The sequence below is a fragment of the Scardinius erythrophthalmus genome (assembly GCF_964197995.2).
Source record: "Scardinius erythrophthalmus genome assembly, chromosome: 15".
NCBI classification, from domain to species: domain Eukaryota; kingdom Metazoa; phylum Chordata; class Actinopteri; order Cypriniformes; family Leuciscidae; genus Scardinius; species Scardinius erythrophthalmus.
Window position 1 is genome coordinate 32,357,566 of NC_138235.1, and position 14,269 is coordinate 32,371,834.

A 14,269-nucleotide genomic window follows, 5' to 3' on the forward strand; every position below is an offset into this window, starting at 1 on the left:
ACATGCCCCAGTGAATCGTTCACAATAAGACTGGGAACATGCATCAGTCAATTTTGATTTCATGTTGAGGGGAAACTGTATCCACTTTAAGGAGTTACTCATTGGCATTCCTAAATCATGTGCTACTCACTCAGTGCATGTCACTTTGTGAATACACAGAGTTCAAGGAGTGAGAAAAAGAGGGAGAAAGAAAAAAAGAGAGGCAACGAATTAAAAACAGAAATTTAAGCTTGCCTCTGTTTCTTCCCTCTAGGCATTTTGTGGCTTGTGAAAAATGTGCTGTATATTTGAAGGGTGGAGTCACGTGACCCAGAGAGGGTTCATGAATCAGAGCGCATAATTATTTCTAAGAGAGACGAAAAGAAGAGAAGGAGGGAGGGAGGGAAAGAGAGAGAAAGAGAGAGAGAGAGAGAGAGAGAGAGAGAGAGAGAGAGAGAGAGGGGCAGAGAAAAGGAAAAAGATAGAAAGAAACGACCGTGTAGTGTGAAAGGGACTCTGATGAACGGAGAGCGCGAGCTTTTCTTCTCCTCGCGGATTTCAGTCACAACGGGTGAGTTTAACTTCCACAGAAGCGATCAAACGATGTTTTAAATAAGTTTAGCCTACTCTCTTATGTCTGTCAGACATGCTACATATAACAAAGGAGAAACCGGAGTGATTTAAAATTAAACTTGAGTAGGTGCGAAAGAGAAGCGAGAGAGTGATAAAAGAATCGTATTAATCGCTCGCAACTTTTTTGTTCGTTCGCTCGCGCGACTCGGTTCTCTTGAATTCATCTAATTGCAGCGCGTGCGCTGTGCGTGTGTTTTCATTTATTTTCGTGCGGCGTTGATGTTTGGCGTGCTAGTGTTTTCTCGATCCGCGATGTGTGTGAAGAGACTGGTTACGTTTCTCGTCCTTACGCATACCTTTTCCTAGTGAGTTGTACCACGACACACGTAAATATTTCTCTGACAGGTCTTTCTTGCCTTAAGTGTTGTGTTTAGCCCTCTGTGGTGTGGCTTACAAGTTTTAAGTGTTTGTTTGTAAATCTGAGATTAATGTGTGCAAGTGTTGTCTACCTACAACTTGTCAAGCATCTCATGCAACGTAAAAACGTTTAGTCAGTTAACCTAAAATGTGGTAACAGGTAAATTAACTTTTTTATTTTAAGTAAAAGATATGATTTAATGTTATAAACCTGGATACATTAAGAGACATCAATAAAGTGTAGTTTAGTTCTTTAAATGGATAGGGGATAACATTTTACAAATGTCGTTTCCTTGCAATGACAATGAATGAATGGTGACTGAAGATGTTGCACCTTAAAACAGATGCAAACTCACCATACAGTCCTACAACTCAGAGCCATTTGATAGCGACTGTGCAAGGAGCAGATATAAAAGTTTTCATCCACTCATCATTTTGACATCTGCCCTAGCTCTTAATGAGAAAAGTAGTCATTTGTAAACTATTTGGTTGATCCAATTCACAAAACTGATCTGAACTGAATGATTTGTTCCGGTTCTTGAGTTGCCTCAATAGTCCAGACACAGGAACATTGTCAGTTAAAAACTTTAATTCATATGGCTTCCGAAGCATGAGTCATGTGGATGCTTTTATGATCTTTTCTTAGTGATTCTACATCCCTCTTGAGGTTTGAAAGCATTCAGTTCATTATAATTACATGGAAAAAAACAACCTGGAAATTTTGCAAAACATATTCTTGTGTGTCCAGCAGACAAAAATAAAATTTCATAGCGGTGAGCAAGTAATGACACACTTTTCATTTTTGAGTGAACCGTCAAGGTAACAACACTGCATATTGGCGTTGTACAGTGCAATCACTTTGAACAAGTATTCCATTTGTTCCATTTTCAAGTAACAAAATGTAGACAAATTCACATACTAGTGTGGTTACGGAAGTTTTTGTGTTAGTCGTTTTATTGTATTACCTGATGGGTGAACTCACAGGACTGTGAAACTCATTGCATTGATTGTAGCACCTGTTCTTTGTGCTTTTCTCTGACTCACTCTGTGATCTGACAGAATTTGCTTTCTTTTGCTTTTCAACATGTTGTGTGTGAGATTTTCACGAGTTGAAAGGTTTTTTTTTTTAAAGTTTATGCCAGCAGTGTTTAATAGTGTCAAAGCCAGCCGTGATTTATGAGGTCTTCTTTTAACATGTGACAGAATGTTCACATCCAAACACACATCTGGGGCTGAGGAGAAGTCTGAGCGCGTTACAACATTAAAACCAACAGACTTACTCCACACATGCACAAACAAATGTATGCACGGCTCCTTTTTTTTAAAATGAGAAAGGAATGGGCCAGCCCTATTCTGTCTTGAGCTGTTTATGTCTCACAGATCAGCAACATGAGTTTACAAGAACTCAGACAAAAGAAGCAGAGACAAGGAAAAACAAACTATTGTCAAACCAGATATTCACGTTCCACCAAAACCAAAACTCCCACTCTGACTCCAGCGGGACTGTGCAGTCTGATCTCAGCGGTACAGTAACTGTAATGGAATACGGGAGTGTCTTAATGTGTTTGTGTGTTTGGGTAAACTGCTGTCATTATATTCTTGAATGTATTTTCCTTCTCTTTTGAGTGACAGTGAAATGTGTCTTTTATTCACACTATATCAACCAACGTTAACCGCAGTATTAGGTTTACAGAGTTACTTGCTGGATCTTCTAGTTTTTAATTATTTGTTTATGATTGACAGAATGGCCCTTTGTTTTTTGTATGCATGTTTAGGTTTGACTTGTTGCTTGGGCCATGCGTGTTATTATATGAATAAATGAATGTTTTCATTAAGGCATGCATGGTTAGACACAGCCCCCCCCCCCCCCCCCCCCCACACACACACACACACACTCACTGTCTGTCAATCTATCTAGATCCCAATTTTACTTCAGTCTAGCTCATCTGCCAGCTTTCTGACTTGGAATCATAAATCTAGGAGTTTATCCCTGACTCTCTCAGGAATCTTGTGGTGGGGGGGGGGCAAAAGAATATAAGTGGCAGGGAGGAGCTGAACAGGTGGTTTATGGGGGATCTGGGAAGGTGGAGGGGATTTTGTTCTGTACTCTGTAATTATGAAGGAAACCATCAGATCACTATTTCCCTTGTATATTTTTGCAGGTGTGCAGGGATGTATCTCTTTGACTGTGTGCGGATAAGACTTTATATGTCAGGCTGTGTGTGTGAAGGGGAGAGAGTGTCCGACATCTGCTTATAGAAGTTCCTGTGTGTGTCAGGGCTTTTATTAATGTGTCTATGCTAGTGTGTGTTTATACTCATGAGCGTGAATGCTTCCCCGAGCCAGTGCTACTGTAATGAGCGCCATCTATTACCTTCTATTGCCCTGATTAAATAAACTGTGTTCATCTGAAATGGCTAGTTTAGCTCAGAGGCCTTGTCGTTTGTTTTTATAAATCTGATTTCTTGTCTGATTACGCTACGTAATAAACCACAACTACAATCTAGCGGCGATCATGTTAATGCTCTGATCCTTAACCAATTATTTAACCCGGTTTCCCACAGAGGAATACTGTGCATACTGCAAGCGTAAATAAGCTCACTGGTCGTGTCCGTTTCCTCTCCGTTCAGCAGTTTTATTTCTTTTTTTTATGTTGTTTATTCGTTCTTGCAATGTGCGTGCACTCACCTTGTCCACATCACATCGTGGAACAGAACTGTCAGAACTGTCAGAACAGTCTTTCGTCCACTCCATTTATCCCATCACTCTTTCCATTGCTCCCCCTCTCTCTCTCTGTCTTCCATGTGTCACAACCACGTCCAAACCTCGGAAGTTTGTTTATTTATTTATTTAAACTAAATATATAACATATATAATACAATTTATATAAAATTTTCACTCCAATTTTCACTTGCTAGTAAATTTCACAAATAATTACAAAGAATATTTAAGTAACAGATTGAATTAAACTTGAAAAAACGACTGAAATAGCATTGTCTTGTAAAACATAATAATATATTTTTTTTACAACTTAGGTTTTTTACATTGTATATATATTATTTATTAAAATGTTTTATAAATAAAATCAATAATTAAAAAAGTTTATACGTGTGTAAATATATATATATAAATGATTATATATAATATTATTAATTAAATATAATATTCATTAAATGTTTTATAAATATTTTTCAAATTAATTAACAGTAATTTATATAGTAACAATAGTTTATGTAAAACGTTTTATATAATATGTATAAAAATAAATAGAAACATTTTAATTAATTCATTTAAAAAATGTTTTTAATAATATTTAATATTTTTAATAAAATATAATATATAATATTTTTGCTAATTAATACATATTTCTCTGACTGCTTCAGCTTACCTAGTGTTTCACAATCACTGCATTGATTGTTTTAGTTTAGAGAGTGAATCACTTTAAAATTTCAAATGACAGCGTGAAATGATATGCAGTGTAATTTGAGGTAGAAAGCTCACATGGTTTATTGTGAATGAAGTGTACTTGAGCCTTACAGCTGGGGCTGTGGCAGTACATACTTTTTTAAATTATTACCGAGGGGCATGTTATAGTGGCGTGATGGATATTATGGCATTATCAGTGTTGTACGGTGATTGGGTGTGAAGAATGTTTGTTGGGTGCCAGGAAAGGGCTCAGTGTCAGACTGGTTTTAATTGATGGGATATGTGACTCCGAAGCAGAAGATCATCTATCACTCTTAATGTTGTGCTACCATTTGACCTGTCAGAACGCAGAGGAATTCGAACGTGTCAGTTTTATCTCCCACAATAAAAAGGTTTATGAAGGTCTTTGTCGGAAATGACTGCCTGATGACAATGATACGCTTTGTTTAATTTTGCAGCGGCCCAATTTGGCAAGGCTATATTTTTCTATTGTTTATTAATGTCGCTTGACAGGACTGCAACCAATGTCCCCTGCTGTGGTGCTTTCATAGGGGATGAAGAAAAAAAAATAGCCTATTGAAAGATAAATAAATTAGTCATTAATAAGTTATCTTTCTGCATTGTGTGTGTTTGTATGTGCGTGTTAATGACGTCTGGCCTTTGAACCTTCAGCACTCAGTTCTGACCCTCCTTCTGACCATGTGACCTCCACAACGCCTGGAGGTTCCTCAGCTGCAGACTTTCCACACAATACGTCTCGTCTCCCAACATCTTTCTTCAATTGAATCCACACAGATTTCTTTCAAGGTTACAGCACATTGTGCTGTGTCTTTTTGTAATATCTCCCATGCATAACAAGCAGACAACTAGTTTTAACCATCATGGTTTGCTGTAAACATCCCTCGGACACATATGCTTGTGTTTTATGCAGGATGTGACAATTGTTTTCCCACAGAAAATATGCAAGCTACAAGCAGATCTCTTATTTTTATGGTCAGATGATGTGGTTTGTGTTTTCTTGTCTTTTTTTTTGCGTATTTAAACTGTTAGACTGCCTCTGAAATACAAGGCGTTTTTGTGAAGCATTAGTACTTTTAGTTAGTATTCTTTTTAGTACTTTTGGGCAGTTGTGGCCTAATAGTGAGAGAGTCAAACTTGTAATCCAAAGGTTGCGGGTTCGATTCTCAATACCGGCAGGAAACGACTGAGGTGGCCTTGAGCAAGGCAACTAACCCCCAATCACTCCCCGGGTGCCACAGAAAAAATGGCTGCCCACTGCTCCGGGTGTGTGTGTGTGTGTTCACTAGTGTGTATGCACTAACTTGGATGAGTTAAACGCAGAGCACAAATTCTGAGTATGGGTTACCATACTTGGTCTTCACGTAACTTCACCGTGCCTTTAATTCAGTGTGTTCTCTGAGAATCAAACCCCTAGCCTTAGTGTTGCTAGCGCCATGCAGCACACAACTTAAAATAAAGGTTCTTTATTAGAATTGATGGAGAAGAACCATTAACTTCCATGGAATCTTTCCATTGCACAAAATGTTCTCTATAGTGCAAAAAGCTTCTTTAGATTATTTAAATGTTATTCATATTCGTTCTTTGGGGGACCCAAAATGGTTCTTTTATGGCATCACCCCGTTTCGGAACCTTTATTTTTGAGTTCCGGTTCCATTGGGTTCCAATGATTCTGATTAGGTGAAAGTGTCTTTCTCTCCTTGTTTTTCCTTGCTTTTTTTTTTTTTTTTTTTTTTTTTTTAAGGAATGGAACAGTTTATACTTGCTCTTTAAGTGAGCTTGATGCCTCTCGTAGAAGTTTCCAGATCCCTCATCCACAAGACGTTTGATCTGAATCCATACGCCCCACTCTTGCGGCCTCCGCTATACAGTTCCTCTGTCTTTCTGGGGATGTTTGAGTGTATATGGTCGGATGTGTCAATCCGTCTTAGCGCTGATCGACAGCAGGAAGGCTAATGTGGAAAGTTAAAGTACCTTTTAAAGTAGAGCGCCGTGAGCTTAGAATGAAGGAGTGGAAATATTCAGAGTTGTAGACAGGAAATGAACCCAAACCGCCGTGCCATCCCAAATCCGTCACAGCTTTGGAGGAAGAATGGATTGCGGTTTTAGCCAGGCTGAGGGAGGAAAAAAATAACTCACCATCGGCTCAGACTGTTAATGCCTCCTGTGACGCCTCTTTTTTTTCATACTTTTTTATTTGTGTACCAGTTAAGAGTGACTTTTGTGAAGGCTCGACTTGGTCTCAAATGGTTGTTTTCCAAGTGAGAATGCGATACCTTCAGCGGTAGGGACACTTGATCCGTCCAGAGGCAATTCTCTCCTGAGTTGAAATGGATACTTTTTTTTTTTCTCTAAACACAACCTGCTTACCCTTTCGCAGTGGCAAACTGCAGCACTTCATAGAGTAGACGTCACCAGCCCCGGCTCGGCCCAGCCCCGAGGAGCCATGAATCACATAGAGCTGATTCTGTCAGAGATACACAGCGCATCACCCAACCATGCCAGGAGCATTTTCTCTCTCGCTTAATCTTTCTTTCTCTGTGGCTAATAGGCCTCGGCATGCTCTGCTAATGATGTGTTTGTTCTGTGAGGAGCAATGTAGAAACGGTGGTGAAATCAGGGTTTTGGAAAGTCCCGGCCTGTTCTTATAATCCCTGCGAAGGTCGGGTCTGCGGTGGGTGCCTGCCGTTGCCCTCCTCTCAACCCAGAGCGGGCTGAGAGTTTGAATAAGCGTGTGTGTAAGGGTCAGCCAGAGAATAGCAGTAATAAGAGAACATGTGTGTATGTACTTATACATATGTGCATGTGTGTGTGTTCGCCCCGGGGGCTTGTGCCAGAGAGAGAGAGAGAGGGCGAGGGCCCTAAAATGAGCTCACTTTCTGCACAGCCTGCCTGCCATAAAAGCAGAACATACTCTGTAAAACTCTTTGCCGATGTGACTCATGAAAATACACAGGCGCCAAGTGTTTTATTAATTCATTATTGTGTTTGGGAAAATTGTAGGAACACACAGATCCCTTTTCAATCAGTTCCCCTCTTTTCAAATGGTTGCATGAGATTTGGATTTTCCCTGGCTCCTTCCCCCCCCCCCCTTCTTTTCCACTATTTTTCTGCTTTTTTATTTTTCTCCCTGTAAAATTTTTTTTGGGTGTGATTTTGATGTTTTTCTCCACTGTCTCTCTCTCTCCAGCCGTTCGTCTTGTTTCTTTTCTTCAGCTTTTCATTTTATTCCCAACATTCTCCTTATTTTGTTTCTTGATGTTCTTACTACTGGCAGAGTCAAAAGTTCAAAAGACTTTGAGTTAATGCAAGCCCTGAAACTTTATAGTGAGAGCCAGAGTGATATTGTATTTCCAGTAGACTCTGTCTTTTTTTATTTAGACAATTTTGTAATGCTGTATTTAGTCCAATACGTACTCCTACTTTTTTTTCTTTTTTTTTTTAATTGCTGGACAACTCATTTTCCATACTATGATCAATAATCTTACTTTTTAAATACATTTAAAAATAAATAAATAAATACATTTAAAAAAATAAGTACATACATTTAAAAAAAGTACAAATTCAAAATAAAATAAGTAAATATCTTTAAAAAAAATAAAAATAAATGAAAATGTTTCTAAATAAATAAATAAATATATAAATACAAATTCATTTATAAGATATATATATATATATATAAAATAAATATAAAAATATAGTAGATATCTTTAAAAATAAATAAATAAATACATAAAAAACTAAAAATATATATTCTTTTAAAAAATAAATAAAGAATCTTAATTTTATCTTAATCTGAGGCTTAATCTTAGAAAATTGAGACAATTTTTAAGATTTATCTTTTGTCTATTGTCTTATGTCTTATATTTTTCTTATCTTAATTGACTTTTTTATAGCACAAAATGATATCTGATTATATTTTATGCCTTGGAGCATTTCAAATCAAATGGAAGTCTGGTAACATTCCCGGTGGATATATAACAAATATTTCCTAACCTTGACTGATATGTGTGGAAAACATAATTACGATATCATTTTAGTTCACATAACGATTTCAATTCAGCGAATAGAGCATTTGGCCCGAGAGCGAGCGGCTTCAATCTGCTGCAATTGCGAAGAATTTATTCTGTCCTGCCTCGGTCTCCGGGGTAAACACGTTGACTACGGCAATGTGTGGTTTTGAATGGTGAGCTCTAAATGATATCTGTTACATATGGAACAGTTCTGAGGGGTCATGGACAGAGCTGGAGCGGGAGGGGGTTTGGGGAAGGGGGGCGATGTGGGCAGGGATGGGTTCGAGGGCACACAGTCGCAGATGAAAACCAGACCTGGAGGAAAAGAGAGGGGGGGAGATGGCAAGGCCTTGTTGTGGCTGGCTATGGGCGTGTGCCTATCTGAAGAGCTGCTTCCTTAGACGTGGCCACCCTAGCTTGGATGCACATGTGGAAGAGTTTACTGTAATGGAACTCTAAATTAGTGGTGGTTTGAAGCTGCCTGCAGCAGTAGGCTGTAATTAACTGGCTCTGCTGAAAGAAACAGAACCAGAGAGGCCAGTGTGTGTGTGTGTGTGTGTGTGTGTGTGTGTGTGTGTGTGTGTGTGTCAGACAGATGTGTATACTGGAGCCATGGAAGAAAATGGCACATTTTTTAGCACGCATTAATGAATGCTTTTGCTTTACGTTCTTACAAAAATTTTAGGGTGTTTCTTTGTGTGCTATTATGTCCCGGGGCCTTTTTGTTTGTTTTTGGACTTCAACTTTTTTCTTTTTGTTATATGAGAGTCTTTTTAATTATACCTGCATCACTTATTTTTGCTACGTTTCAAATATATTTTATGTATGGCCTTACACTTTTAAAAAAAAGATGAGAATTATTAAAGTGATTATCTAAACAAGAAGTCCATATTTCATATTTATTGTGTGAAAATGATTTATATGATTATATATTGATTTACATTTTTTCCCTCAAAATATTACAGTTGTGGCATCTTAAAACAATTTAATAACATTAAAAAAAAAAGGGTTCACAGTGTCAATGACGCTTGAGATGAAATGAGACATGGTGTAAAGTCAATAAACATAAATATTACAGTTTTTATTTCCAGTCAAGCTGTAACTTTGTCAAATCATCCTAAAAGTATGAAACTATTATTTAATTGTGTATTTAGGATACTCAAAATTCTAGAATTTGCAAGACAAACGAGTCAGCCAGTTTATTCCAAAATGTTTTACAATGCCATTTCCACCGCAGAATGCAATTAAACACAATCTGTAACTTGAGATGTGATGGAAATGATATCATGAAAAATGGACAAAAATGAATAGAATTTTCCTTTGATGCATGCATATCCACTTTTGGACATTATTAGTAGATACCTTAAACTAATAAGAGTGAAAGTGTTTTAAGAGATTCTGCAAAAGTGCCCAAGTAACACCTTGGATGTACGTGTGTGTGTGTGTGTGTGTGTGTGTGTGTGTGTGTGTGTGTGTGTGTGTGTGTGTGTGGAAAGAGGTTTCTTTGGGTTTCATTGTGCGGATTACAGTAGAGCTGTGTGCATCTGTTATGGAAAGGGAGCACAGTATTTCTCTCAAATACTATGTGTTCAGGTGCAAGTGTTTTTATGCGACAGTGAGAAAAAGACTGTATGAATGTGTGTTTTGGAAAGCCCAGGCTTCTTTCCTGGCCAGAGTGCCGCCCCCCTAGTGCCCCCCAGTGCCCGGACTCCGTCACTGAATCAGTCTCCCTTTTTTCTCTCTCAGCCCGGTCTATGTTTATGCCGAACTCATGAGCACGATTTTTTCCTTGCTTCTTACCCTGATTCACAAACCACAGCACTTCCAAAAAGCGCTGAATTCTTTGGCTCAGCTCATTTTTCAAAAACCACATTTAAACAACAAGCCGCCAGCACCACCCACTCATAAAAATCACTCAAGGGAGAAGGAACAAAAACTGGAAGGGGACAGCCCAGCATTCACTACTGTAGTGATGAAGATGGGCTTTGTCTTATTGAAAAGTCTGCGTAAGAGAGATTTCCATTCATTGCACTGTTTTCCAGTGCAAATATCTAAACATTCATAAAACAAGATACACGTTTTTGAGAAGAGAAACGACGTTATATATTAAGCCATCAGAAATGTTGCCTTGTTTTAAATGAATTTGTTGTAACAGAATTTCTGGTTCCAGGAATCTGAATTCTAACAGAACTGATTGAGGTTTACAGAGTGTGTGGTTTCATTTTTGACCTTGCTTGTCCATGAAAAGTTAGATAGAATGAATACAAAAAGTGTTTGTGAGAGAAATCGAGTAGAAACGTGATGGAGATAATGCAGAACAGTTTAGCCACACAAGCTGTCACCTCGTCCTTTCGCTCTTTCTCTTTCAGTTGCTCTCCAGCTCTCATCTTCTCAAATGGAGCCTGCGTTGGGGCCTCAGGTCTGTGAGAGGGCCGACTGTAGTCGTGCAGGGTTGAGAGACTGGCAGCACTAACAGAGAAGCTCTTTCTTGTGGAGTTTGGGTGGTTTAAATCATATGGAATAGCCTGGAAACACCACAAACGTCTGGACACCTTTCAAAACGGAGCAGACAAGAGCGCTCTCTTTCTGCCCTCCCTCTGTTTCTCTTCTCCTGCCTCAACCTAACTTTTTCCTTGCCACTTTATTATTTTCCTACCTCCCCTTCATTTCTTTTTTTTTTGCTGTCTTTCTTTTCCTCCCTCCATTTTTACATATCACCCCATCCCCATTGTTTTCCCTCAGACTCCACCCTCGTCTCAAACACACAAGCGCTCTTTTGCAGTGATTGCTGGGTTGTTGTCAAACTGTTGTGAGAAACTCTCAGATTGCTGTTTGTGTGATGTTAGGGGTTTTTAAAAGATTAGTTCAACCAGGCATTAACATTTTGTTATCATTTCATTCCACATTGTTTCATTCCACACCTTAATTTCATTTTGAACAATGTACTAGTCACACATTCCACGCGATATTACAGTGACTGCAGCTTGAGCTTTCAAGCTTCAAAAAGGATGCAGATGATCCGTATGATTTATGCTCTCTATTTTAAGTATTCTGAAGCCATATGATAGGTTTGTATGAGGAACAGACATATTTATTGACTGAAGGCCTGGACTCTCCTTAAAGGTATAGTTCACCCAAATATGAAAATTGTGTAACTCACCCTTCACCTGTCATTCCAAACCCGTAAGACTTTTGTTCATCTTCGGAACACAAGTGAAGATATTTTGAATGAAATCTGTGAGCTTTCTGTCCCTCCGTTGACAGCTACGCAACTACCACTTTGTCGCTTGAAAAAGTTCATTAAGAGATCGTAAAACTAATCCATATGAATTGAGCGGTTTAGTCCAAATTTTCTGAAGAGACGATCACTTTATATAATGAACAGATTGAATTATTCACATATAAACATTCATCAACTCACACATCAGTTATGATAAACGGAAGCTCAAGCATGTTCGCTTGACGTGTGAGAACCAGTGAGGTTTGTTCTCAGTCGTCAAGCAGGTTTGGTTGAGCTTCTGTTTATGTTCGCTGATTAATATTTATATGTGAATAAAAGCCTAAATTCAATCTGTTCATCATATAAAATGATCGAGTCTCTTCAGAAAAACTAGGACTAAACCGACCAGTTCATATGGAGTAGTTTTATGATCTCTTTATGAACTTTTTGAAGCATCAAAGTGGTAGTTGCGTAGCTGTCAATGAAGGGACAGAAAGCTCTTAGATTTCATTAAAAAGATCTTCATTTGTGTTCCGAAGATGAACGAATGTCTTACGGGTTTGGAACGACACAAGGGTGAGTAATTAATGACAAAATGTTGAACTCTATAATGAGTGAAATAAGTGAACAAATTTTTCTTTTGAGTCATTCTGTTCAATGAATCAGCTGACTTGATTCACAAAACCAGTCTGAGTGATTCGGTTTCAAATTGGACTGGTCCATTTAACCTACTAAGCAGGTGATCCAGTCACAAGTGCTCTCAAATTTACTGGGAGTGACTAACGAAAAAACGAAGTAATTCGGGTTTGAAACAACATGAGAGTGAGTAAATGTGCAGTTTGTGGATGTGGTGCAGCTGCTTGAACTCACTGAACTGTTTTATTACTGTTTATTATTCTTTGTACAAATGCTTAACTTACCATATATGTTTCCTCCTGAAGGTACGCAGAGCCGTGACGCATAATTGAGAAGTTTGCCAACAGTCCGTTGAAGCACACGACAGGCCCGACCAGCCTTTGGCAAGGAACCGTCGCCATGTCAGCCAACCGGGAACGGCAGGTGGGTCACATGACCGGTTTCCCACCTGCTGTCTACCCCTTTGCCTTCAATTCCATTCGGAGCCACTCCCCCTTCGACCTGCTGGCCAATAGTAACCTGTTTGGGCGGTTTGGGGCGGACCTTCCCAAAGAGATGGCAGCGTTGTGTGAGTATTGTACCTGTTCTGCTTTAGTTTATTACATTGTAGAAATTAAGTTACTGAAAATGTTCACATTAGATTATTACAAAATTATTAGTTTTAGGGTGTTTCTTCTGAGGCTTAGTTTTTTTCTTCTACTTTTTAATTTTTTATCTTGTCTTGGAAACTTTTTAATCATGCCTGCGTGATGGTACTTTTCACATCAACAAAAAGATAGATCATAAAAATACGATTTTTTACATGGTAAAGTGCATTTTTAAAAATAATATATGTGAAGCAGAATGAATTTTGAAATTTAAAATGCATGGCTGGTGTCACATTCAGTTGAATTCAGACGAGAATTGTGGGATTGTGGCATAAGTGCAGTATGGATTGTTGGATGCTGCACATTTTGGTAGAAATAGTAGGATATACATGCAATGTTTAAAGTATACATAGCATGAGTAGCATGGTATTTCAGAAACATTCTTATTTTGCTGTGAATAAGTAGCCTGACTACGTCAGACTTCGTACTTCCGCTCAATTTCAGTTCGCTTCTGTACTCAGTCTGAGATAGCGACCACCCAGTTTTCCTCCGGCCTCAAAACAGCCGGCCAATCAACGAACAGAGGGCGGGCTGAGAGCCGTGACGTAGACGCTGATTGTACTGTGGATGCGTAGATTTGCTTCACATAATCTGCAAAAGTCGTTCACAGCCATGTTCACTCCGGTATTTCGCTCGATGGTTTTGTTTTCGCATCATACATGTGTTTACAGTGGAAGTTCGATGCGGCTGAGCCAGCGCATAACACACGTCATAACCAAACGTTATGTGATTGGCTCACGGCTAACCAATGATTTTAAACTTCAGACAAGCGCCCCCCCCCCCCCGCGAGAAAGAAAACGCTTTTCAATTATGCCCTTCCAGACTCTGTCTACGAAGCAAAGCGAAGTAGCAGAGTTTGGTATTACCAGGCTAGTGAATAAGTAAGAGGGAAAGAAAACTGTCTCTTAAAATAAATTTTTGAGCATCACCTGAAAGTGTCCTATAACTGTAATCTTTAAAAAAAATCTTTAAAATGTTTGCTAGATAGCTAGGTTTGTTCCCTGGATAAAAGGCATTTTTAACAGGCATTTTGACCCTGTAGTAGAGAGAAAATGTTCAGCATTTTATTTCTAGTGTCACAGGGGGCGCTGTTTTACATCCTACTGCAGAAGCAAAGTGTGTGTGAGAGAGGAGAGAGATACAACAGATGGCAGAAAGAGAGAGAGAGGAAAAGAGCCATTTAACAGATATTTTATGCTGCAAAAAAAAAACCTTTTTGTCGGTTTAATATGTCAAGTTTACATTTTATAGCATTCCAGAAAAATGGCGGATTTCACAAACCAGCTGTCAGAGTTTTCAACAAAAGCGAATCTGTTTTTTTGTTGTTGTTTTTTAGCTGA

General features: G+C 38.6%; 1 protein-coding gene across 2 annotated transcripts in view; it reads left to right on the plus strand.

Annotated features, from left to right (window-relative positions):
* Positions 1-302: 302 nt before the first annotated feature.
* Positions 303-14,269, plus strand: part of rarga (retinoic acid receptor gamma a) — a 52,073-nt gene continuing 38,106 nt past the window's right edge. Inside the window, exons 1-2 of one of the 2 annotated variants that reach the window (XM_081386963.1) lie at positions 303-550; positions 12,588-12,850. In XM_081386963.1, coding sequence (XP_081243089.1) covers positions 12,682-12,850 — 169 coding nt within the window. In that variant the 5' untranslated portion in view covers positions 303-550; positions 12,588-12,681. The remainder of the gene's footprint in view (positions 551-12,587; positions 12,851-14,269) is intronic. The other variant, XM_081386961.1, reaches the window with a different exon arrangement.